General features: G+C 40.7%; 2 protein-coding genes and 1 long non-coding RNA gene across 4 annotated transcripts; 1 reads left to right on the plus strand and 2 right to left on the minus strand.

Moving 5' to 3' along the window:
- Positions 1–503: 503 nt before the first annotated feature.
- LOC306971122 lies at positions 504–8,074 on the minus strand. Of its 2 annotated transcripts, XR_013793443.1 has the most exons (4): positions 7,934–8,074; positions 6,798–6,963; positions 5,884–6,078; positions 504–603 (listed from the first exon to the last, which is right to left on the minus strand). It is a non-coding gene; the product is annotated as an uncharacterized lncRNA (long non-coding RNA). The 2 variants fall into 2 exon arrangements; XR_013793442.1 differs by lacking the exon at positions 6,798–6,963.
- Positions 8,075–9,711: 1,637 nt separating this feature from the next.
- Positions 9,712–17,279, plus strand: polg (polymerase (DNA directed), gamma). Its single transcript, XM_079567654.1, is given in 22 exon segments — positions 9,712–10,571; positions 10,650–10,845; positions 11,153–11,320; positions 11,388–11,534; positions 11,617–11,696; positions 11,786–11,968; positions 13,717–13,891; positions 13,894–14,048; positions 14,140–14,361; positions 14,533–14,650; positions 14,729–14,812; positions 14,889–14,990; positions 15,069–15,229; positions 15,294–15,347; positions 15,412–15,529; positions 15,604–15,739; positions 15,807–16,053; positions 16,144–16,266; positions 16,342–16,510; positions 16,586–16,794; positions 16,870–17,030; positions 17,146–17,279. Coding segments are annotated over 22 exon segments (3,648 nt in total). The 5' UTR covers positions 9,712–9,996; the 3' UTR covers positions 17,211–17,279.
- fanci (FA complementation group I) lies at positions 17,262–25,009 on the minus strand. Its single transcript, XM_079567653.1, has 37 exons — positions 24,885–25,009; positions 24,703–24,775; positions 24,492–24,622; positions 23,536–23,689; positions 23,401–23,458; positions 23,283–23,324; positions 23,072–23,195; positions 22,902–22,987; positions 22,691–22,823; positions 22,545–22,622; positions 22,333–22,469; positions 22,081–22,261; positions 21,893–21,980; positions 21,688–21,818; positions 21,545–21,615; positions 21,281–21,395; positions 21,055–21,177; positions 20,898–20,966; positions 20,725–20,826; positions 20,472–20,651; positions 20,274–20,395; positions 20,028–20,189; positions 19,765–19,944; positions 19,515–19,681; positions 19,369–19,436; positions 19,159–19,275; positions 19,040–19,091; positions 18,828–18,955; positions 18,682–18,747; positions 18,504–18,600; positions 18,257–18,441; positions 18,134–18,187; positions 18,007–18,066; positions 17,836–17,910; positions 17,662–17,757; positions 17,473–17,574; positions 17,262–17,388 (listed from the first exon to the last, which is right to left on the minus strand). Exons 1-37 carry the CDS (start codon positions 24,975–24,977, stop codon positions 17,323–17,325), a joined length of 3,966 nt encoding a protein of 1,321 aa, XP_079423779.1. The 5' UTR covers positions 24,978–25,009; the 3' UTR covers positions 17,262–17,322.
- Positions 25,010–25,500: the final 491 nt, after the last annotated feature.

Consider the following 25,500-nt stretch of genomic DNA (forward strand, 5'->3'; position numbering starts at 1 on the left):
ACTTTCTTCCCATCATCGCAGATTCAACACACGTCCCTTTGTCTGCTCCTAATTAAAACTTAATGCGGGTCACTCAGCTTCCCTCGCCCGGCCTCATGCGCGCTAACCTTTCCAAATATCCCTGCAGTATTTCTCTTGATATCACACGACAGCGTTGCGGTCTAATTACTTTTATTCACACATTATGCAGTGCAGGAAGACATATTCAAGGGTTTCAAACATTGACAAATAGAGGAACAAGGAGGAACCAAGTTATTTGTTACGTTACGTATCAGCTCTGTATTATGAGCCCATACAATCGTCAGCAAACATCACCATTTGCAGGATATTGAAAATCTGCACATACAGGCAAAATAGTAAAATAATAATAAAAAAGTTTAACAATGCAATAATATTGAAGCTATTGTAGCTTTTACATTAGGGTTACAATTAAACACAAAATCCACTTCAATAGACATTATGCAGTAAACAAATGATAGCCTATAGATTTTTGCCCATAACATTATTGGGCACAGTTTTCTTTATGGCTGATCTTGAACTTCCCAATGCCCTTCATTTAGTCCCGTGGGAGTTGTCCAGTGTTCTTGGAGCACACAGCGAAATCTGAAGAAAAACAACACAGATCATTTAGTGCAAAATAACCACACTTAAAAAAACGAAACATAACAATCACCAGATATCGCATGATTTCCAGAATAAAAAACAACCCAGGAAGGTATACCGTTATTTTCACCGAGATTGTTTGCTGGGAGATGCTTTGTCTTTTATGTAAAATTGTGAGTCTTTGAGGAAAAACAAACTTGCTTTTTATGTGCCGTAAAGTAGGCCTCTGTGCTCTGCGTGTTGTGCCTTTCTCCCATTTTCTGTATGTATGCATGGAGGGATGTTAAGGCTTTTATCCCCACAGGGAACCAACCCCAACTCTTTCTCTGTCAATTTTCACCCACTCCCCATTTCAGACGAGCCCTTTCTGCAGCCAGGCCCACAATGACGGATTTGTCCTCGTTCTCTTTGTCCACCTCTGATATCTTTTTTTTTTTTTTTTTTTGACTGCTCCCTCTCTGCAGACAGCATGCAGCGTATGCAAATACAGGCTCTTTTATTCAGCAGACCCCTCCCCTGAATGAATGCATCCGTAAATGAGGCCACACTCGCTCACAGTTACAGAGTGGGAGGGGGGGGGGGTTCGCACGCACGGAAACATTTTACAATCACTGGATTTGCATGCTCACTCTGACACATGGTCACCCAAGCATCATGCGACAGACTGAGTATTAGAGAATGATCAGATTCCAGCTAGAAATACATCTTTAGCTAGTTCAAGTGTGTGGTGCAGCACAGTAACCTACACCATGACCAGCGTCTCAAATAGGTGAAAATCTAAACACATTATTGGGCAACTATTTGTTTTCTAGATTTAAATCAACAAATATCACTTTGCTACATATTTGTTAATAATACTAATCATTTATTAAATGTATTTGCCTACTATTGCCTAACTATTCAAGTCTAAACCAGTCAATTAGTCTAAATGGTCCAATATCCATATCCATAGTTGTTAATGTTTTATCAACCTGAATACAATTTACAATTTCTTTTTTTTATTTAATAAAACCAAACAAATAATTGCACAATTATATATTTGTCATGTTTTCTGTCTTTATTTGTGTCAATGTGTCTTAACGAACATTATAGATACAGGTCAAGCATAAATAAATGGAATTGAATGATTTATTTAAAAATAATATACCGGTAAGCATGTTTTGCATATTCATCTCAACATAAAACACATTAAAATAGATAACAATATAAGTACTTTTTTTTTCCATTTCATTGTGGCACTAACAATCATGATAATTTATTAGCTCCTTATTAACTTGTGTTATTAAATCTAGATATTTGAGTTTTCCTTTTCACTAGTTTGTACTTACTTAAATGTTACTTTATCTTGAAATCAAATTGTTGAGTATAAATTATATGCAACTGAAAGTCTATAGCATTAAGTCTTTGCAGATAAACATTTATTTATAATTAATTCAGTTTTGTGTCAGTTAGTGATTAACTCATGTTTGTAAATACTTTAAGCCTTATGATAGAGTTACCCTTTTTATTTTGCATAATGACAAGTGGTTATTTTACATTTTAATTTTGTTTTAGAGCACAGGTATCTTACCCCATTACCCCTACCCATTTAGTTTTTATTTTAGCAGATTAACACTTATAGCATCATTTATAACAGTTTTACGGTACTTTTGGCAGCAAACATTCCCTCGCTGACCTGCGCCATATGTGAGTGGGTTTAGATTGTGTGTGGGGGGGGGACGGTGGGGGCGACGGCTGGACAGCTCTGACAGCTCAGTCTTTCACTTGTACATTACTGAGCCGGTCGGCCTCCTTCCCATAGCAACCTACTGGGGTCAAAGGCTGTGTAACCCCCCCAACGCCACATCATTCTTCTACTCTGAAGCGCGGGGGTGGCCACAGACACTCTCAACTCTGCGACCGGCTGCAGACGAGCGTGTGCACCCATGAACTTGAACTTGACTCTGTGTCTGACACTGATGGAGTGACAAACTGTCTGAAGGGATAAAAGTACTTTGTCGTTAATTTTTCTGTAGACTTTACTGGCTTTTCATTGGAAGCTCAGCATTTTATTGTTTTACTGGGGAAAATGCAAAGGTCATTTATACACTAAGTGCAAGTGAATTTAGCTTCTCACTCCAAAGTTCCACTAGTCATTATTTTTTAGTAAGACCTTCTTCTTCTACAGCATTAACTATTTAGCTAATTGAGAGTGTGTAAGGCTGCACAACATGCGATAATCGACAACTGTCTTATTTGACTCAACCATTTCTACTCTATTAAATGTAATCAGAAATTGTGAGTAATCTTTTTTCCCCCCTCAAGACCAAAACAAGTCTAAAACTGAATTACATCTGTGAAATCAAAAACTATTACCATCTTTTTTTTGTCTTAGCAAAAACTCAGTCAGATGGGAGACTTGATTTTGCAATATATTGTGGTTTTCTTGCCTAACATTGTGCTAAAAATAATTTGAAATATTTTGTGCAGCCCTTGTTTGTAGACTGTACTTTTAAGATTCTAAAAAAAAAAATCTGTTTTCTGATTGATTGTGCAGGCATTGAAAAATGATCGCTAAACAAAAAGACAAATGAGATTGCCCGAAGGATTCCCCCAATACTCTCCTCCTGTCCTGATATGATTACAGGGGGTGACTGTATTAAAGGCTCAGCTACGTAATTCTCCTCTTTTCTCATCAGAGCGTGCAGGACCCCTACTCAGGGTCGCCTCAGCCCCCAAACCTAATCTGAAAAGCCGAGAGTGTAGAAACTTCTCCATCTTCCTCTAAGATACTTAACACTGGGCTTTGTGCTCGATTAGTCTAGGCCAAAGTTGCATTAAAGAGGCCTGACGATGAGCCTCGCTTGACCCACATTGGACCCCCATCCCAGTCTGAGCTTGGGTTTTCTATATCACAGCCGAGGCGCTAAAACATAAATGTGGGTCCACGTTTGTGAGGGGAATCCAAAGAGGTAACCCAGGAGCTGTGAGGTATTAACATTTTATCATGACCAGGCGCCCTTAAAGAATGGAGAGCAAGTGTGGGCTACACTCTCACTTCATCGAGTCACTCAATACAATTTCAATCCACTCGGTAAAATCAATCCATGCTAAATAATGAACGACTTAAGGACACTGAAAGAAGGTGAGGAAATGCAATCATCTATATCCAAGCCCGTTCTTTGAGGGAAATATATTCTGTACGTCAGGCTTTAATGTACGAGTGAATGGGACTGGTGGAGAGAGGTCCGTGCACTTAAAGCTAAGAAGCAGTAGTTCCCAAATCCGTCTGTGTCTCCTGACCTCCCGGGCCACGGGTCTCAGACAGATTGATCATTCTAGATTGAGATTCTAGTCTTTGTCTCAGATTAAAGACCGAATAAGCTGCTAAAGATCACCCCACTATCAATCTTTAATCTGTTCTTCGGATGAGTCGCTACATTCTTGTGTTTTTGTCGGACATCCACTGAAAGACAGGCTGATTTAAACACTGACAAAGCAACTTCCTCCAACAGTAAAACAGAGAGTTCATGAGCTACGGCACAGACTGGTATTCTGATCTGAATATTTAGCATCTTCGTTTGTTTTTTATTTTTTCATACTTGCTATTTCTTTTTCCTCAGAATAGAGATTTGCGACGTTAATCCCTCACTTCACCTTCTTTCTAGTGTTAAATCTGCCAGCAGCAACAGACTGTATATCACACATGAACAGTGCAAATGCAATTACAGAGACAGCTGAGACTCCTTTACATGAATAAAGGGAATGAATAATCTTTTGACGTGTGAGCTGCACATGCCTTACAAATGTGTCTGTGCATTACTGTTGTGTGCACGTATACTGCATACAGCACAGTACGAGCCTCTTTAATAATCATTATTCATAGACATCATTCAGCATGTTAAGAACACCCATAAGCTGAGTCATTCTCATGTCCTTTGCACCACAGCACAGAGTACTGTACATGCACATGTACACATTTCTCTTCTGTCGGTGAATGTGCAGGGCAAAGGCAGGTGGACAGACCTTGCCATGACAGCCAAGATATCAAGACATAATGTTTAATTTTTCCTGTTGAATTGTGTGCAGATTTCTTGTCCAATGTGGTACAATGTGGTAATGTTCAAATTTTATTTGAGTACCTCTTTCACCATGCATTTCATTAATGCGAGCATCTCTATTGCAAGTAAAAGGTCCTTGCTTAGCTTTGCCTTTCAGACATGCAAAGGAGCTGAATAGACTAATGAACAGTCAGGTGGCACTTTAGGGCCTGGACTGGACCCCTCATCACGCACATTTCAAACATGCATACACATTAAAACACGCAGCTCACCCGACCTCAGTGCTCCGCCACACAGTCTAATGTCTCAGGCATCTGCTCATGTCTGGTCTGGATGGTCTTTCCCACCCTGCCCCCAACTCAGGCCCGCTACCGCACCAGCTCCACAATGGTGGGAAAGCAGGCTTTTTAGCGAGGCGGTGGAGGGAGGAGGGAGGAGACTAAATAGCTATTGATGGGAGAGAGTGAGGGCGAGTGGGGCTGAATGATAATGTGAAAATGCACCGTGCTGTTCATTAACACACAAGCGCTGCAGCTGCACATGGCGGCCTCCACACACACGCTCACGTGGCTCTGGCTCTGCATCAGGTTGCTGCCAGAGCAGTGGGGGACAGGCCAGCCTTACGCCTTCACAACAAGCATACAGGCATCCTGTCTGCTTAATAAGAAAAAAGTAATCATGACGGGAGCTCCAAGTTCAACCGCCTCTCAACTGATTTTAAATATTTCATAATATAAGCATTTAAATACTGTTCCTGTAGTTGATGGCTTTCAATGATGACAGTTAATAGTTCAAGTTCAAGTGATAGTTCACAAAATGTATGAATGCACATTACAGTATAATGAGGGAAAAAAATTACTGTAATGTGTTAAAAATAAATAAATCTATCTAAAAAAAAAAAAAAGGTCTATAAATTATCAGGTGCAAAAGGTTTTACACGCCTGGTGTGGTGTATAGAAGCCCCATGACGAGGGGATGGCAGCTTTCCTTCAACTGGTGCCAGCTCATTAATTTTGTTTGCTCCCAGCCCCCTCTCCAGCACCCTCTCACATCAGCCTTTAACTGCTAATTAGCAGCAGCAGAAGATAGAGGGGACAAGGAGAGGCCATGTGTAACTGTGGAGGAAATGGGAAACTCTCCTCTCGTCTGTCTTCCTCCTCCGCTCCCTCCCCCACCCCTGCGCCCTGCTGACAGACCAACACCTTAACCTCTGGTACCCGCAACCCATGATCAAGCTCACCTCATGCCAATCCAGCCATTTTAAATGTCGCAGCAAAGTCTCCCAAGATGGCTCCTCTGCGCACCCAAACTCAAGCGTTGGCTGGGTCTTTGTCCGCCTCTTGGCACATGATGCTGGCACTGCAGATGGCATTAAAGGAGGCAGGAAAGAAAGATGGCAACTAGACACTCTTCTTCCAAACTTTGCTTGACGAGTCTGAAAAATAAATCGAGAAAAATATTCACAATGAAAGTAAAACACTAAAATAATACAGTATTTGATTAAGCAAGGTGGACACATCACAGTCTTCAGTTACCTACACCTACAGTATGTAACAAGAATGAAAGTAGGACCTTGGCCTTTTCACATATCCACTATGTCCCTGTGAAACGAAGCAATTAGCCTAGTTTGACAGCAAGCTCCGCTGCAGTAAGTAGTTAGCAGAGTGAAAGGAAACTCATCTCACTTTGGTGCTCTTTAGGCTTTTGAGGCATTCTCCAGGATAAGAGTGGGCAATGCATAGCACTCAAGGACCAAGTTGAAAAGTTCAGCTCTTGTCTACAGGAGGACCATGCCCTTCTTATTGAGGAGAGACACTATGCGTTTCAATAGGTCCAGAATTCACTGCAAATTTATTTAGGAGCACAATGTTGTTGTTTTTTTGTTTGTTTTTTTTACTTTGAGTCTCACGATTTCCCTTTTCCACTCCAGATCTGCAATTATCTCAAAGACAATGACAGTGTAATAGATATATTGCTAAATTTAATATGAACCATATTAGTCATAAGATATCGAAAGTCTTTCTCTTCATCAACTGATTAACACTCACGAGGCAGGCTCATTAGACAGCAATATAGAATATGAAATAAATCAATAAATACAGCGTGCATTTTCTCAAATATTCTGCATTTTATTTTGGGAAAAAATACTCTTACCTTTATGTTCTTGAAATGTCTTGAGCACACGCAGTAAAAGCTAAAGTCATTTCTACATTCGGTTATCTAGCTTTATGACAGTGATTTAGACTCATACAGCTAGATAACCAAAGACAGAAACAGACCTCACTGTTTTTCTTCCAAACAGGCATGATGCTGGTGTATTCTAAAAAAAGATCATTTAACAATGTTTAAAATGTAGATACGTTTATCATACAGAGGAAGAAAAGAAGGCTTGTTGTTTATTAGGTTTGGACTGAGGCCTGCTCCACATTCACAGTCTAAAGCTGTAATTGATAAATATAACCATTTGTTATACGTTTGTTTTTTATCAGGCCTATTAGTAAGATTGTAAGGCCTCTTTTGAAAGAATCAGACAGATATGTGGTTGTAAGATCATTTTAGTACAGTGTATGCTGTCATGAACTGTTAATTAGGCCTAGCTAGCATTAAGTCTGGGCCTCAATAGATAACCATGCATTAAACTGCAGTAGACAGTAACATTTGTATGAATTTCTATTTAATCTAATTTCAAAGCATTTCCCCCCCCTGAAGGTCAATCTCATATTTCTTATTGCAGATATTGCAGATCTGTCTGATCAACATCCCACAGTTTTAGGTTGCAATAGATAAAAACAGATAAAGATATTTCTACGATAATTGAATTGATACTAAACTGGAGCGGCCTGTGAGCCTGTCATGATCCACACTCGGCAGCAGGGACTAAATGCCTAATACACAGCTATACTTTTAATGGGAGTTATGTTTGGCCTGCTTCTTCTCAGACTGGACTCCTTTGTGGCTTAATAGTTTATATAAACTAGATTATCAAATCAAATGTATACTTTCACAAAACTGATTTAATATCCAGGCTATTGCTTACTTGTGAGCCGGTGTGTTCAAAGATTTCAGATTTATCTGAATAAAGAAAAAGCTTTAAGCTTTGAAAAATATATCGTATAAAGTCCACAGTTGTGCAATAAATCCTACTGAGGTCTAAAAATATAGAATTCCTTTTTCTTGTCTTTTATTTCTTTTTTTGTGTGCATAGTTTCTGTCGAATAGACCCGAAAGGGTGCATGCTAATGCTGTGATTTACATCGCGTTTTGCAGGCTAAATTAAAAGATGTGCTTACCTTGGAGGGCGGAAATCATGGCTCCAGTTGAAGTATAGCCTAATGAAATTGATCCTAAATGTGATCCACGGGCCGGGCCCTCGTTGATGTGAGTCCTGCAGACGGTGCAGAGTGGATCTGGTCTGGACCTGGTCTGGACCACAGTCCTCAGCATCTGCTCGAGCTCGTGCTCCGCGCCGCTTCCTCACTCAGCGCGCACTGACGCACTACAGGCAGCTGACCAATCAGAGCGCGCCTTCACAGCTATCCAAGTTCACAGACAACTCTCTTTTCTTACGATAATCCTCACATAGGCCTACAATATCAGCAGCAACATTAGCCCATAACTTCTTCCGACGAATTACATTAAAAAGGACTGATGGGCATTTTACGGGTACTGTAGGTCGCTTTTGGTTAATTGTGGATAGCTGTAAATGTAATTTATTACCGGATAAACTGTAGGATAAATTGGTCACAAAAAGTGGCGCATTGCAAAGATAAAGCCGTTGTGCTTGCCCAGGTTCATCAATTAACTCTGACCAAACAGTCTTAGCTGAGTGCAACTGTAGACCAGGCTGCAAGTTAAGGTGCATGTGGGTATAAAAAGACCATCTTTTTTTAGGCCCAAATTAAAATAAATATTCCCTTCTGTAATGCAGCCTTCTCTTTGGAAAATCAAATCAATTGGCCCATTTGGGGTGAACTGATATTCCTTTGATGGCTCTGCTTTGCATCGTTAATCTTTGAGTCAGGGCCAACAAGTTATAGCCCAATGTTTTAGTTATGTGATCAAATCTCCCTTATGAGGAAAAAACATGACCTATTTTAATGGGAACATTTGAAATAATAAAGTTTTTTGACAAAAGTTTGTGAATAAGCCTATTTTTTGTCTTATTGCCGACTGAAAAGTATTTAAAACAAATAAATAAATAAAAGGCAATTCCTCAATTAGTTTACTACTACTACTACCACTGCTACTACTACAACTACTACTACTACAACTAGGACTAGGATTTTATATAATTTAAAAAAAATCTGAGGTTCTAAACATATGTATCACAAGATAAACCCAGGCTGTTAAATTCCAAGGAGGGCAAGCTTTCCAAACAGATCAACAGATAAACCATTCATAAATGTTCAACTTCATATCAACTTTATATGAGAGCCAATCCTGTCACATACAACAACATGAATCTGAGTATAGTAGAATTACAGCACTATTGTAACCTGGCACTTTTGAAACCATCTGAGCAGCAAGGTTTATGCAGTGGGTCAAAAGATGAGCATAGTTTAGCATTTGTAGATGTAAACAAAACAAATTATAATGTAGCCTATATCTGATGTAATCAATACACAGAATTTGTAAAGTTTCACAGAATCATGGCCCATAGGGATTTTGCAGATGATGTCATAGCAGTGTGCAGCGCAGAACGTTGAAGAATTCTGTTTAGGCTAATCGATGTTTCAGTCCATGCCCTAAAGCCAGCCATGTTCATAGCCTATTCGAAGTGGTGCTAATTCTAAAATTATATCTAATCGTATATGTGACTGATATTTCTTACTGGAAGTAACACAAAAAAAGAGCGACCGCGGCAGGACTCGAACCTGCAATCTTCTGATCCGAAGTCAGACGCCTTATCCATTAGGCCACGCGGCCGGTATGAAAGCTCATGGGAAACATACATTATATTTCTCATCTAACAAAACGGTGGACGTATAAATGTGTTGCTGTTAATAACTCAACTCAACAGACTGAAAAACTATAAGAAAAAGACATAGAACTTGGCAGCTTTTGCTTGTTTTTCGATTTTACTGTGAAAGAAACAGATGCTTCGGCCGTGGTCATCCGCACCACCAGGCGGCGCCCATGTGCTCACAGTCTCACATACTGTAGAGGAGCATGGTAAACAAATGTTGAGGACATGTAAAACAAAGTGGTTGTTGTTGCTTTGAAATATGCAGTGAGCTCAGTTTATTCAACAATTTTCGTCGGGTGAGAGTCACCAGTATCCTAATTTAAGTGAAGGTAGGCTTTGTTGTACCAGCTCAAACTTTTCGTGTGTTTGGTGAGTCCTGATGAGGGGATGCTGCATGCTGCTCTTCGTGGATCACAGCGGACACGTTCTGTCCGTCTACCATGGCTTCATCTGCTCTCACAATACTCCACACAGTCTCCCTCTCCTCGGGGGGAAGAGGACACGCAGACTCGCATGAACCCCCTTAATATCCAGATGCTTTCAAAAAATCTACATGCACAGATATTTCGAGGTGTAGAGCTCGAGTACAAGCCTGATGATGTGGAGCGGAGCATTAAGCACCTGCAGAAGCATCAGCTGTGGGGCAAGGAAACTTCTCAGCTGCCTGACGTGGAGCTGAAGCTCCCCCAGATGTATGGCGACAATATAGATGAGCACTTTCGTATTCTTGCACAGAAACAAAGCCTCCCTTACCTTGAGGGGGCACTCAAACTGCAGCAGGCCCAGCTGCCTCCTATGCCAAAGGAATGGACCTGGGCAGTTGGCTGGACATGTTATGAACCCGATGGCGAAAGCGTGAAGGTTGATTTCCCAGAGGAGTCTGCACTGGTGTTTGATGTGGAGGTTTGCACATCAGAAGGACAGTGTCCTACTCTTGCTGTTGCTGTATCAAATACTAAATGGTCAGTGAACATGAATATTGAATTTGTGCTAACTAATGTACAGATACTTTAATGTCCAGGAGTCCTCTGTTTTTCTAGGTACTCATGGTGCAGTAAACGCCTGGTTGAAGAACGCTACTCCTGGTCAAATCAGCTGACATTAGCTGACCTTATTCCACTTGAGACACCCATCAACTCCGCAAGACCTCCTGGTGGACAGTGGAAGGAGAGACTTGTAGTGGGCCATAATGTCAGCTTTGACCGGTCCTTCATCAAGGAGCAGTACTTATTAAAGGTATGTAGCTAGTAGGCTCAGTCTCAAATTCTTACAGTATTAAGTAACATATTTCATCTCAAAGCCTAAACTATAACTTACATTATATAAAAATGAAAAGAATAAAAAAAAAATACAATTCTATCCAGTCAATTTTGTCTCTTAGAAGCAAAATTCAGTTTTTGGTCATCTGAATAAAAACATGCCCAGCTGTACTGAGTTATTGGACTGGTTTGGGCAAAACATGATCTAAATAATGCTCCTTTGTATATTGTTGGTTGATTTTAAGATTTGCTTTGGATTCATTTAGAGACTGTTCTTTTCAAAGGGCTCTAAGGCACGATTCATGGACACTATGAGTCTCCACATGGCCATTTCCGGGCTGACTGGCTTCCAGCGAACTCTGTGGATGGCCAATAAACTGGGCAAACGAAGGGGCCTCCAAGAAGTTAAAGAACATATGAAGAAATCTGGGCAGAAGAGAAATGGTCCAATGGTAACTCGTCAAATCTTAAGCTTGGATTCCAATGAGAACCTTTAGGAATAACATGTCTCTTACACAGATTGGCTCCTGGGAATGGGTGAATATTAGTAGCATTAACAATCTGGCTGACGTCCACGCTCTTTACGTGGGTGGGCCGCCTCTTGAAAAAGAAGCCAGAGAAATTTTTGTGAAGGGAAGCATGAGTGATGTGAGAAGCAACTTTCAGGTTTGTCAATTAAAATGATTGGTCTGTGAGGTTTCCCTTGAGTTGGCATTGACGGTTTTTATGCCTCTACTGACACCTGCAGGAATTGATGCAGTATTGCGCCTTTGATGTCCAGGCTACTCATGAAGTTTTCAGTGAACAATTACCACTGTTTATGGAAAGGTCATTATTTTCTATTATCTTTATTTCAGTATTGGTAAGCTATTTTACACTATGTTTAATTCTGTAAATGTATGGCTTATTTTTCATAGGTGTCCACATCCCGTGACCTTAGCTGGGATGTTGGAGATGGGTGTGAGCTACCTTCCCGTCAATCAGAACTGGGGGCGGTATCTGGAGGATTCTCAGGACACGTATGAAGAACTCGAGAGAGAGATGAAGAAGTCTCTGATGGCTTTAGCAGATGATGCGTGCCAACTCTTACAGGATGAAAGGTCTGAATAGGAAAATTATAATATTGAACGGCTGTTTGTAGACAGACAAATGCTTAGGCTGGGGAAGCCTGAGAAAAGCTTTTTTTTTTTTCAATGAGGATAAAATTAATCCGAAATATAGACGAGTGGTTCCCAACCTTTTTTGTCGGAGTGAGGCCCCGGAGCCAAATGCGGCCCTCAGGCCAATTTTTGGTGGCCCTCAGGCTTGTTGTTGAATCACCCAACATCACCAGAGATGATCCTTTTTATTTCAAGTTTAATAATAAAACACAATTCTAACGTAACAACTAACATTTTATTGTGAGACAGAGCACGCATTAAGGTTTTAACCATAAATAAAGGTGTGGGGCACTATTTAAACCTCTGCTAATTACACATAATCGCAGGTTTCGATTCACTGACCCCCTATACGCTTCAAAATGCGGCCCCCCCATGAAATAAGTTTGGACACCCCTGCCTTAAACCCTTCAGTGGTTCTCTGTGTACCCCCTACCTCAAGAATTGTCGCAGTTTATTAAGTATTCACTTAAAAGCACAATTTGTTAGTAAAAAGACAATGTTTTGTTCAAAATAAACTTTTAATACTCTTAAAACTATACATTTTACTGCAACCAAAAAGCTTTTCCTTTCAAACTAGCATTCAGATACCTACCCTTACTTTTTCCATCTGAAATAGTTTCAAGTACCCCCTACTAAGTCCCCGTACCCCTGGTTGGGAAACACTGGTCTAGACATTAATGAAGTAAATTGAGGACTTTTCGAGCTCAAAACTGGTGATGTTTAAAGGAATACCTGCAGAGGGGCACAGAGGCGCATTTCCAGCAGCCATCACTCCAATCATGTTAAAGGCTAATCAATGAGTAGTAAACCCTTGTGCAATGATGTTAGTGCAGCTCATAACTGTTGTGTTGATTAAAGAAGCTGGAAAACTGGTCCTTCTTTAAGTTATGGATCATCATTTATTATACTCGCAAAATGACCAGAGGTTTACAGTTTATTCTTGTTCTGAGTAATTAAGGCTGTTCCTTATGAGACTTCATGGAAAACATAAAATTGTCAGGTGACCCCAAACCTTTGAACGGTAGTGTAAATATATATATTTAGATTCATTCAGGGACCCAATTTAAGTTATTCAAGCAGTTGTAAAATCAGGGCCAAGATCAGAAAAAGTCACTGTCCTACTGTACAATAAAAAAAAATTGCAGAAAGAAACAAATTCAGGCTCTCCAATGAATATGTGTGGCACGAGGAAGTAATTGAAAGGCTTTTATTTTGAAGGTTTGTAGTAGTCTATTTTCTCAATATCTTTTCCCTTTTTTTCCAAGGGCGCCCTTTACTATTTTCGTGTGTTTGAAAACTAAGAGCGACCAGCCACCCCTGGTTTTATACACACGCTGTGACAGCCTGATGTCTGGAACTCATGGACTTCACCAAGTCCTGCTTCTTCAGTGGTGCAGGGCTATGGCTTTCATGCACTTCTGAACAAGAGAGGTCGAGCTTTATTTCTGTAGCATGTATAAAACAACTGCTATTGACAAAAGTGCTGAAGAAAAAGGCTAACTATATATCATGATTACTTTTGAGTCCTTGAACAAGAGCGTTTCATTTTAGGCCACAGGGAGAGTCTGAACTTTAAGCCCATATCAATATATAAAAGTTGTGTGAAAAACTTTTGATAAACAGTTAAAAGAAACAAAACTTGGGTAACTGCTCAAATATTTATGGACTTAAATTTGTAAATGTTAAAGATACAAGGAAGATCCATGGCTTTGGGATCTTGAGTGGGATGTCCAGGAATTCAAACAGAAGAAAGTAACGACAAAAAAGAAACAGGCCAGAAACACTACTGCTCCTGCTGCTACTTCTGCAAACTGGGATGAAGGTAAGACACTTTTAAAAACAAAAAAAGTGTCAGTATTACTTAAAGCCTGTATATTGTATGTTTTCTCATCATGACAGAAGGCCCACCGTCTGAAGAAGAGGAGAATTTTCCAAACCCCAGTAAACAAGCTCTAGAGAATATAAAGGGCATAGTAGATCGTCTTCCCAAAAGGAGACAGCATCTACCAGGACACCCAGGGTACTTCGACATTTTTGATTGAATTGCAATTTACTGTTCATCTGAAGATTTGGAACTTATTCGTCATTGTACATGTTTTTTTTGTTGGCAGTTGGTATCGTAAGCTGTGTGAAAAGATGTCTGTGGATGGTTGGTCGCCTGGGGCCAGTCTGATCAGCCTTCAGATGAGAGTGACTCCAAAGCTGATGGGCCTGACGTGGGATGGATTCCCCCTGCACTATACGGAGAAACATGGGTGGGGCTACCTGGTTCCTGGGCGCACAGATAACTTGAGATCTCCAGAAGACTGTGCAGAACCTGTTTGCCCACACAGGTATGTACGTTCGACTGTCAGAATTGATCAAACAGCTATTAAAAGAACTAAGACAACTTTTATTATTGTATTTTGTTATGTAGCAGTCTGATATTACAATCCAATGAGTCTCTTTCTCTACATTTTCAGTATCAGACTTAATGACCCATTGTATCGTACTGTGTGATACAGAGCTATTGAAAGAATTTACAGCGAGTACTTGGAACGTAGCAAAAAGGAGGGACCTGTGTTCGAGTCCGATAGCCTCTCAGAAGACCTTATGTTGACGGACACATCAGTGTGGGCTAAGGTAAAAAACGTGTTAACCAGATTTTAGCAAAACATTGGATCAATTATCAATAGCACTGCTGTTATTACTATATTTTAGGTGGAGGAAATTAGCTCTCTTGAACGTTTAACAGAAGAAAATGGTGCGCCAGAAAGGATGAAAAGTAGTCTAAATGGAAAGGTAGTAAAGACAGTATTTGCTGAATGTTTTGTCCATGTTAGGCAGTTTGATGAACGTCTGCCATTTGTTTCAGCGACAGCAAAATGCTCTGAATGACGCTCAATGCCACTATCACACTGGAAATGGTCCCTACAATGATGTGGACATCCCAGGCTGTTGGTTTTTTAAATTACCTCACAAGGTTAAATGATGCTGTATTTTTGTGTATAGTTGTTACAAGGCTGTATTTGTATTGACAAATCTAAAACATTTTGTTCAGGACGGTAATCATAACAATGTGGGAAGTCCGTTTTCAAAAGACTTTTTGTCTAAAATGGAAGATGGAACTCTGAGGGCTGAAAGCGGTGGCACCAACGCTACACGTGCTTTGGAGATCAATAAAATGATGTCCTTCTGGAGGAACGCTCATAAACGTATCAGGTACTATCATTTTTAGATTCGTACTCAAAGCTGCTGTATTGACCATGGCGCGATATGTTTTAAGCTCTCAGATGGTTGTGTTGCTGCGTAAAGGAGAGCTTCCTCGCAGCGTCAGCAGGTTGGTTGCACAGTATGTTATTTTATGTTTTAGACAACTCTTCACAGTTCTTATCCTTTTTAAGACACAAAGACTTTGATGATGAAGGTCTGTATGGAGCCATTTTACCCAAAGTCATCACAGCAGGAACAGTGACGCGCAGAGCTGTAGAACCAACATGGCTGACTGCTAGCAATGCAAGGGTAAGTGCAATGCGCAGAAACCCTGTCTGTTTTTAGCATAAGTAGGCCTGTACTGTTTTGTCTGTCTTCCACAGAGGGACCGTGTGGGCAGCGAGCTGAAAGCCATGGTTCAGGTGCCTCCTGGCTACCACTTGGTTGGGGCTGATGTGGACTCTCAGGAGTTGTGGATTGCTGCTGTTCTTGGGGAAGCACACTTTGCAGGAATACATGGTGAGAGAATGTTAAACGCAAAATACATTTTTCAAAAATATTGGCACTTTTTTGCTCCTGACTTTAGGTTCTACTGCGTTTGGCTGGATGACTCTGCAAGGCAAGAAAAGTCAAGGCACTGACCTGCACAGTCGCACTGCTGATGCTGTGGGCATAAGCCGGGAGCACGCCAAAGTTTTTAACTATGGCCGCATTTATGGAGCAGGACAGCCATTTGCAGAAAGACTGCTTATGCAATTCAACCACCGTCTTAGTCAAACAGAAGCTTCCAGCAAGGCCAAACAGATGTATGCCCTTACAAAAGGAATTCGCAGGTACTGACAATCAATTCTGTTCATAATTTGTATCATAATGAAGTTTACCAGGGATAATATTCCTTTTGTGATGATAACACATCTATGCAGATATCATCTATCAGAAGAGGGCGAATGGTTGGTAAAAGAACTAGATATGGAGGTGGAGAGAGAGGAAGATGGAAGTGTGTCTTTGCAGGAGCTACGCAGGATTACCAGAGTTGCCTCACAGATGTGAGCAGATCCAGATAAGCATCAAAAATGATCAAAACATACATTCTTCTCATTTAATGATCCTGTCCACTTAAGGTCTCGACGGAAGAAATGGGATATAGTTGACAAACGTGTGTGGTCTGGAGGAACAGAGTCCGATATGTTCAATAAGCTGGAGAGAATAGCACATTCCCCTCTCTCAGCCACTCCAGTTCTGGGCTGCAGAATCAGCAGAGCGCTGGAGCCAAGGGTCGTGAAAGATGAGGTGGGCAACTCTGATCATTCTGAACGATTTAGTGCTGCTGTGAGATTTTCATCTTTTACATTTCTATTTCTGCAGTTTATCACTAGCAGAATCAACTGGGTGGTACAGAGTTCAGCAGTGGATTACCTTCACCTCATGCTCGTAGCGATGAAGTGGCTCTTTGAGGAGCATGACATTGACGGGCGTTTTTGCATCAGTATTCACGATGAAGTGCGGTACCTGGTTTGCAGTGAAGATCGGTACCGTGCAGCACTGGCGTTGCAGATAACCAATCTGCTCACAAGGTCTGATTTAATTTATAGCGTTCTATACGTTAACATGGTCTTCGGTGTTTAATTTTTTTGGCATTTGATATTTAGAAGCGTCTTTGCTCATGCCCTGGGCATGCAGGACCTTCCCCAGTCAGTGGCCTTCTTCAGTGCAGTTGACATTGACCAGTGTTTGAGAAAAGAGGTCATTATGGACTGTGTGACTCCTTCCAATCCCACTGGTCTGGAACGAAGATACAACCTGGCTCAAGGTGAGCTTGTACGGTCTTTCATTAAAATACACACATAATGCTGATATTTTTGTATTTATTGTCAGAATAAGAAAATACACCAGCTTTTAACATTTGCTTTTACATTCTTGAACAGGTGAAGCTGTGGACATCTATGAAATAATTGGGATTACAAAGGGCTCTCTGGCTAAAGGAAGATAACATTAAATAAAAAATGCAATACTCAACAGACTCTCAATGACACTGGTGAAATCTGAGGCCAGTGGGACATTCCAAGGCAAGTCGACGAGAAAAGAGGGAAAGGCTACAGCGCTTACTTTTTCCTCTTCTTCTCTTTGGGCTCTTGTGGTTCCTCTTCTTGTTCCTGCGAGGCTGTCGTCTACAGCATCAAGGAGTGTCAAAGCAACAGCACAATTACAAACCATTCAAGCGCTTATATTTAACAGATGGGCCAGGTGCTGACCTGCTGACTACTGTCCTGATCCTGCAGAGCAGCTTCCAAAGTTGCAGCGTTGATGCGGAAATCTCTTGAGGTGCTTAGTTTCATGTACTGCATCAGGTTCACCTGCACTCACAATATTACATAGTTATATCACACAAGGTCCAGTTTACCTTATTATTCGCCAGTTTGTTTTTTCTGGTGTCATTCAACCTTTGATTTCTTGGAAAGTGTGATGAGGAACTTCTCATACTGTTCAATGTTGAAGATTAAATCAGGAATGGCTTTTGCCTCACGTAAAAGTTTGGCCTGCAATGACAAAAAGACAAAGGGTTCTTAAGTGATAAATACATCAGCACATACAAGTACTGAGGAAGAATAGCTTACAGAGGCGGCTGTGTTTGTTTCATTCTTTCTCTTTTTCTTCTTGTCATCTGCATTTCCGCCACTTGTTTCACCACTCTGACATGACAAATATTGATTGTTATGTGACTTCCAGCCTCCAGTTGTATATATGTACATCATGTATATATTAAAACAACTAAAACCTGAGTGTACCTGTGCATATGTAATGAAATTGTAACACTGTGGAGTCAGGTGGGACCCGGACAACTTCACCTGAAGGAAGAACAAAATAGAATTGTATTTCACATAAACACTTGACATCCTGATATAAGATACTTACCAACTTCTCAAACCGTGAAGGCAGCGTCCCATGATTTGAACAGACATGAATATACTAAAGCAAAAGACAATGAAGATTAGACTAAGCAACCCACAGATACAGATGGTGCAGATGTTCACTCACATATTTGACCAGCGTGGTGAGGATGGTGTACGTCCGGCTCATTGCTCGTAACAGTGTAATGGTGCTTGTACCAGGTGGAAGTAGCGTCTGGACCAGCTCATTGAGTGCTGTTAAAAGTGTCCCGAGCTGCAATGTCACGTTTTTCTCAATTGGGTCCTGCTGAGCTGCATTTTGTGTGGGGTCACCTGTTGGGTTCAAATGTTTCGTCACATCTATATCTCTTGATTTCAAGCACAGCGGTTCTTACCATCGCCTGCCTTTTCAAATGTGGTTTGGCTTTTCTTTCTGGCAATGAGCCAGTCCACTTCATCAAGCACTCGGTCAACTTGAGACAGCACAAGCATCTGTGAAATTGAAATAATTGCAGTATTCAAATTAATTAAATCAGTCAAAAACACTACAAAAAAAACTAAAGGAATGCTTACTGCCACAGTTGTAGCTGTCTTCGTATTGACAATGGCAAAGTGGGACTGGCTTTCTACCTCCACATCCTTATTACAGGTAGAATAAGGAAAGTAACAAATGGTGCTTTGCTACAACATAACATAGATGGAAAACTGCATTAATTTACCTGATCAATATCTCCGAGATGGCTGTGGATGTCTTGACAGAGTTCCAATAAAAGACCAACAGGACTTTTGTAGAGAACATGAAGGCTAAAGAGAAGAGACAGCAGTCCTTTGGCAAAAGGGGAATCCTCTGTAGGTAAAAAGAATACAGTAATTACTGCAGACCATGTGTCTTCATACTGTAACATCCTTACATTACAGGTTTAATACTAACCAAAACTTGTCTCTTTGCAGACTTTTACTGTCCATGTGATCATCTGAACAAACTGTAAAATGCATACAATTGGTAAATTAATGTTTCAGTTTATTAAACATTCCTGGTACTGTCCAAACCTCTTGGGAGGATGACTTGAGCTGTCGGGAAAGCACACTCAAAATGCTGACAATCAATTGAGCCTCTTTGCTGTTGAATTCGTCCTCCTCTCCACTTAGTTGAGCAAACAGCACCCTCTGGTGGTTACATGTTATTTACAAAATTATATATGATTGCACTTTTATTTATCATGGATTGCAGGGACAAAAAAATCTGTGTATGAGTTGCACCTGAAACTGTCGAATGTAGAAGAAGTTTATCTGAGTAACGTTTCCTTCATCCAAGTCATCTTCTGTCTCTACATACAAACAAACAAACAAAGGTCAAAACATACAATACACTTAGAATGATAAATTCATTTTCAAGTCAAACCAACCCATGGCAGAGAGGAGTTGACCCATTTTCTCTGGGTGACGCTGCTGGCAGGTGGTGAAGATCCTGAGAAGACCTTCCAGACACAACTGAGACAATGTTGTTCGTTTCTCTTTTTTGCCAGCGTCCTCTACCACACTTGGGATATTCGTGTAACGCCACATTAGTACACTGTGCAAAATAAACGATTAAAGGTTTTGCCACAATATTACAAAGATACACTCTGCCTGCTCTTGGGCGAAACAATATCTAACCTGGTCATGTCACACAGGAATCTGAAGGTTTTGTCCGCGGTTGTTCCATCTGGACCGTCTGTGTGTCCAGTTTCCTCCAGCTGTTGGATTTTCTGTATCGCCACACTCAATGTATATCTTACAAATTCTCCATTGGCTCGCAAAACTGAGAGGGCTTCCTCTCTGCTCTGAGTGCTGTCTCTGCATGTATCCAAAGCACATAACAAGATACTCAACATGGTTCAGAAATCAGTATGTAACTTACAATGTTTGCCTAAACTGACCTGAAAAGTGCAGGGAGAATAGTTGAGATGAACCCCATAGAGAGTAAACTTCGTGGTGTCTTGTTTGAAGACACTTTGCCTTTTCCTGCTTTCTCCTTCAGGATGTCAGATATTTTGTGATAACGACTGAATAACTCTATGATGCCTTCAAAGCATGTTTTACTGCAAGTTAAAGAAAATACTTATAGCTACATGGTGCCCAAACAAATCAGAGGAGAAAAATGAGATGGAATAACATGAACAAACTTGTAATTGGCCTTATTGAAGTTATACTCAATGAGGATCTCATAAACTCCCATCACCAAAACAGCAAAGATGTTGTTCCTCACACCGACACTAGATCCCATAGAAAACTCTGCGGATTTGTCCTGCGAAAAGTACAAAAGAGCGCATCACTAACACCGTGCCTCTTCATTTAACAAGACATGAAGAAAAGGGATATACCAGTTCAAAGTCCTCCAGCTCACACTTGATCATCCGTCTCGTCATACTCTCCACTATGGTGAGAAGTTCAGACTGGTACCCTTCCTCCTCCTCTTCCTCATCGCTGTCATCACCAGTGGCTGCTTTGTGCATGTTTTGGAGCCATAGCAAACAATGGACTGTACAGCTCACCAGATGAGCCTATGCAGATCAAACAGAATCAGATCACACAATGTTCTGTTCATACAAAGCCACAGAACACTGTGTCAAGTACCAGAGGCTCCTGAAGGTAAACCTGGTCTCCATGAGCAGTAATGCAAGGCTCCAATTTAACTGGAGGCAGAAGGTCTTGTTCTGGCTCGTAATATCGCTTTAGCTACAAATCACATTGTTTTTATGTTAATAGTATTGTTATGACATAAAAAACGACATGTAAAAACACAGTACTTGTGACGAGAGTGTCTGCATGATGGAGCTCGCCAGCTGGGAGTTACGCCGAAGAACATCATAAAATCCCTGAAATACAAAATGATTGTTTCAGTAAAGGCAATGAAGACCGAAATATTGTGTGGCACGAATATATGCAACACATGAAATGTCAGACCTCATAGAGCATAAGGCGCACATCAGCCTGCTGACCCAGACAGCGACGCAAGCTGCTGAGAATTTCCAAGCAGAAGGCTTCATTAGCTGCAGAGTTGTAGCGTGAATGAACATCCACCTGGATCTACATTTAGAGAGGAAATCACCAAGTTAATATACAAAAGAAAAAAACACAATTCCAAGTAATTTTGTTTTTGTCACAATACAATACAAAACAATAGCTTTACCTGACTGGATGAGAGACTCTGGCTGCACTGACTTGAAGCCAAGCTGCCCAACACCTTAAAATTCTTTAACAACAGTAGGAAACCGGTTACTGCCGACTTCCTGCCATCGATTTGACTGTCAAAAAATAGAAAGAAAAACATCTAAAATGGTTAGTAAAATGTGATATTCATCTTACAACAATACATTTTTATGATACAATATTAATAATAAAGTATGTTTGCATTACATTGCAATAGTTTTTGCATCACTTAAGAAATGTATACCTGGAAAACATTGCTTTGCGAAGAACCAAAATCAATGCATCTTTTAAGGACATACTGACTTTGAGCAAAGGCTAGAAATAAAAACAGATACATTAGACACATTTCTCCATAGGCTTTACGGGTCATAAAGCTATCATACTCACCTGCACAGCTTTCAAAAGACCCTGCACTGTGGCCAAGGGTAAATAGGAAAGCTGGTCAAATGTCTCAATCACTTTAGAAGATGACTCCAGGAGGATCATAGGAGCAGACATCACAATGTCAGTAAAAAGATCTGCCAAAACAGAAACAAAACATATATTATGTATCACCTACTGTTTAGAGTTTAAATTGTTACAAATACGTTACCCAAGTAATGGGTTATAGGTGATGCCGTTTTTGTAACCAGTCGATTGAGAACCTGCTCAAGTATGTCACTTCTTAGAGGCTCATGCATCTGTTAGTAAAGAAACACAGAATGCATTGACAAAATAATTACAGACCAACATCTAACTTTAAAAATGTGTTTAGGAAATGAAGCATGTTGACGCTACTACCTTGAATCCCAGCAGAAGAACCTGCCCCCCTAACTTGCACGCTTGCTGATTGGGTGTCCTGGCAACGGCAGAAGAACTCTCCGCGGCTTTGCCAAATGGCCCAGGCTTTGGTCCAAAGTTGTCCATGAGAAAGAAACCCAGCTGAACCAAGCCCTGGGTTACATGATCCCAGCCAAACACACTGCACATGCACATAACATTTACTGAAATCCAAAACATGGCCACGCATTTGTGATAGGACACAACACTGACCTGTTTTTGACAGTGTCTAGTATCATCTGAGACACACTCTGATGTTGAGGCAAAAGATCCTGTAGTATCTTTGACCCTTGCTGCAACTGTTCATCTTTAAAACTTTTGATAACTGCGCCTTTTAAAAGGTCAAACACCTAAACAGACAACATTCTAATGATAGAAGCACAATTATTAAAATCACAGTCTTTCTCCTCACTAATGTAACAAACCTGTTCCTCGTAGCGTTGGATACGAGCAACTGACAATAACAGAGCCACACTGAAAGGACATAAGTCTGTGTAGGACGTCTGTGAGAGAAAGCATGTTGTTCATATCAAAATACACATTATTAAAGCTGCTTTAAGGCTTGGCTTACTTTATAGGTTTTCAGAAATTCTCTCCCTAGTTCATGGTCGAGCCGTAGAGCAAAGACAATGTGGAGAATGACAGTGCCCTCCACGTGCCTTAACTGGTCATGCGGAACCGACTCGAACTCTAGGTCAAGACTCCTGAAAAACAAATAGACATTTAATTCAATAAATAAATAAAAACGGGTTGCTCAATAAACTTCGGTTAAGACAACTCACTGGCCGCGTCTCTGCTCTTCCTCAAGGCTAAAGTCTTGTTCTTTAAAATAGCTCACAACTCCATCCAGGATCTGTTTCTTACACCCCTTGAATGAATGAATACAAAGAGTATCATATCAAGTATTATGATACGTTTTCAACAGCAAAAAAAAAAAAAAAGCCACACAAACCTTTGCAGATAACAAGAGCAGTTGGTAAACAAGTGGAGGGACCTCTTGTAGATCGAGTTTGCTGAACATTCTCAATACTTTCTCCACCACAAACTGCAGTTCTTCAGGTGACAATGGCACGTCTCTAGAAAGGGGCAGAACTTTCGGTGAGGTTAAGTTACAATGCATAAACATATTACAGCAACAGTGGTGATAGTGCAGTTGACTTTACCTGAACATGGTTGTCAAGTGAATAACACACTTTGGGTCCCATCTGTATGGAAATGCAAATATCACAAACTATATATAATTCTACATACATTTTTACAGTATTGTGCAGCTGTACGTACCTGCTTGAACAAAGGCTGTTGATCAGTTGTTTTTTGTATCCTTCGCCACTTAGCTCACCTGTGAGAGAACATACATCAACACTTCTTCTTATACTGTGCTCCATTATCTTGTCCTGATTTTAAAATGCGACTGACCTTTACCGTACGCGACAGCTTCACAGCTTGCGAGGGCCGTGAGCACAGTAGGGAAAAGCTCCAGAGACTTCCCACTGCCCATCTTTCCCTCTTTAATGGCGTCAACAAAGTGATTAGCGAGTTGGGTGAGAGTGGGACCGGGCAGCAAATGTGTCTGTGTATAATGGACAAAAAAAGTCAGTTGGAAGTACAATACCTTGCCTTAGTGGCCACCAAAACGCCTCATAAGTAAGTGCTTTATTGTCATTGTCAAATAGTGTGTCAGTCCTGGGCTGCCACTGTGTGTCAACCTGACCAGCATGACCTTGGAGGACGGGGAAACTGTAACACTCGGAAGAAACCTGGCTGCCATCTGTCTCCGTTGATCCTCTAAAACGGTCCGTCCCCCGTCTCAGAGCGTGGTGTCCTGCATTGGTCAGTTCCTCTGGCTCCACCTTTGTCCTGCAGCTCACTCCGCTCCACAGCAGTCTTTCACCATCTCCTCGTTTGTCCCTTTTTCGTTTCCTGTAGCTCCTCATGTGTTGCAGGTGTGGGGGTTCTTGGTGCCTCTTCAGAAGATATTTATAGGTCTAAATGGGTTTAGCTGATAAACTAGCTTCTGTTTACCTTTAAAGAGCTGCTTTCTGTAGGAGCATTTTGGACTCTCAAAATAAACAAATCCAGCAAAACTCCATGAAAAGCAAAGATGTACAAGAGTATCAAAAAAAAAAAATCCACGCTTTCACAATTCTAACCTGAAAAATCCAAGCACTGTCATCTTGAATATGCCCAACTTGTGCCATCAGGGAAGAAAACAGTCCATTGATGGGATAACTGGGCGTTCATAGATAGTCATACCTCCTTTTGACTCATTCTTTGGCCACGTAATGTTGCTCAACTTGGAGTGTGTATTAGGCCAGGGAGTGTGTATGTCCAATACAGATATTCATGATTTTACATTCCACAAGACACATTACCTCTAACATGAGCAGTCCTATTATGTCCGCTGCCACATCAGTCTGGAGGTCCCCTGACTCACACAGGGTTATGCACTGTTGGTAAAGGAGAAGTCTGCGTTTGGACCCTTCATTTGAGGTTGGGGGAGAGCCTTAAAAATAGAAGTACATACAGTCACAACATTGCTTTCAAAAAAAAAAAAATGAGAAAAAAATAATGCAGGTTTCTCACCTTTAAAAATGCTTTTAATCATAGCTCCAACCATCTTGCCCTTGACAGCACTGTTGGTAATGACTGAAACTAACTAAAGAGGAGAGTAAAGAATACAACAAATGACCAAATGGACAACTGTGATTGTGAGTTTCCTTTTGGGACACGTGTGTAGGTGAGCTGCCCTTAAATTAAATGTTTACCTGGTCATCCATGAGCGAAGAAAGATACTTCTGAAGTTCAGGAACACTGTCTTTATCCGACAGTGAAACGATTTTATCCACGTCAGCCTTCATGTTGATTCTGAACGCTTAATGCTGCAATTGTGACCAGGAATTTGCATTAAAAAAAAGACAGTGTAAAGCTCGTTTTAAGAATTCACATTAGTTATAAGACAGCGTCAACCTGTAATTTGTCAAAAACTCACATCCAACTGCGAGCCAGGGTTGAACACGTAACCAAAACATCCGCGATTATGCAGCTGTGAATTACCCGCCAGACGAACGCGCTTCCTGTCTGTCCGGGTTGCCAGATATGTATATCTTCCCCTAAACATCAAAACTTCGAACTTGTGCTACATTTAAGTCCTACACTCCGTACACATCTATTCTAGAAATATATCAATACACAATGGGACGTTTATTAAACATTATAGTCTAAAAAACTAAACACGTGCTGAATTGCCCCTAATCAAAACTGGCGTCAGTAATAGCAACAATTTGAGCACGGTATTTTCCCTCTTTATTATAATTTAGTTAAAGCTTGTTCTGGTTATGACACTACTCCAGTAATAGTATAGGTATATAGTGCAGTAAATAC

This window comes from Gobius niger, assembly GCF_951799975.1.
Source record: "Gobius niger genome assembly, chromosome: 12".
Lineage (NCBI taxonomy): Eukaryota > Metazoa > Chordata > Actinopteri > Gobiiformes > Gobiidae > Gobius > Gobius niger.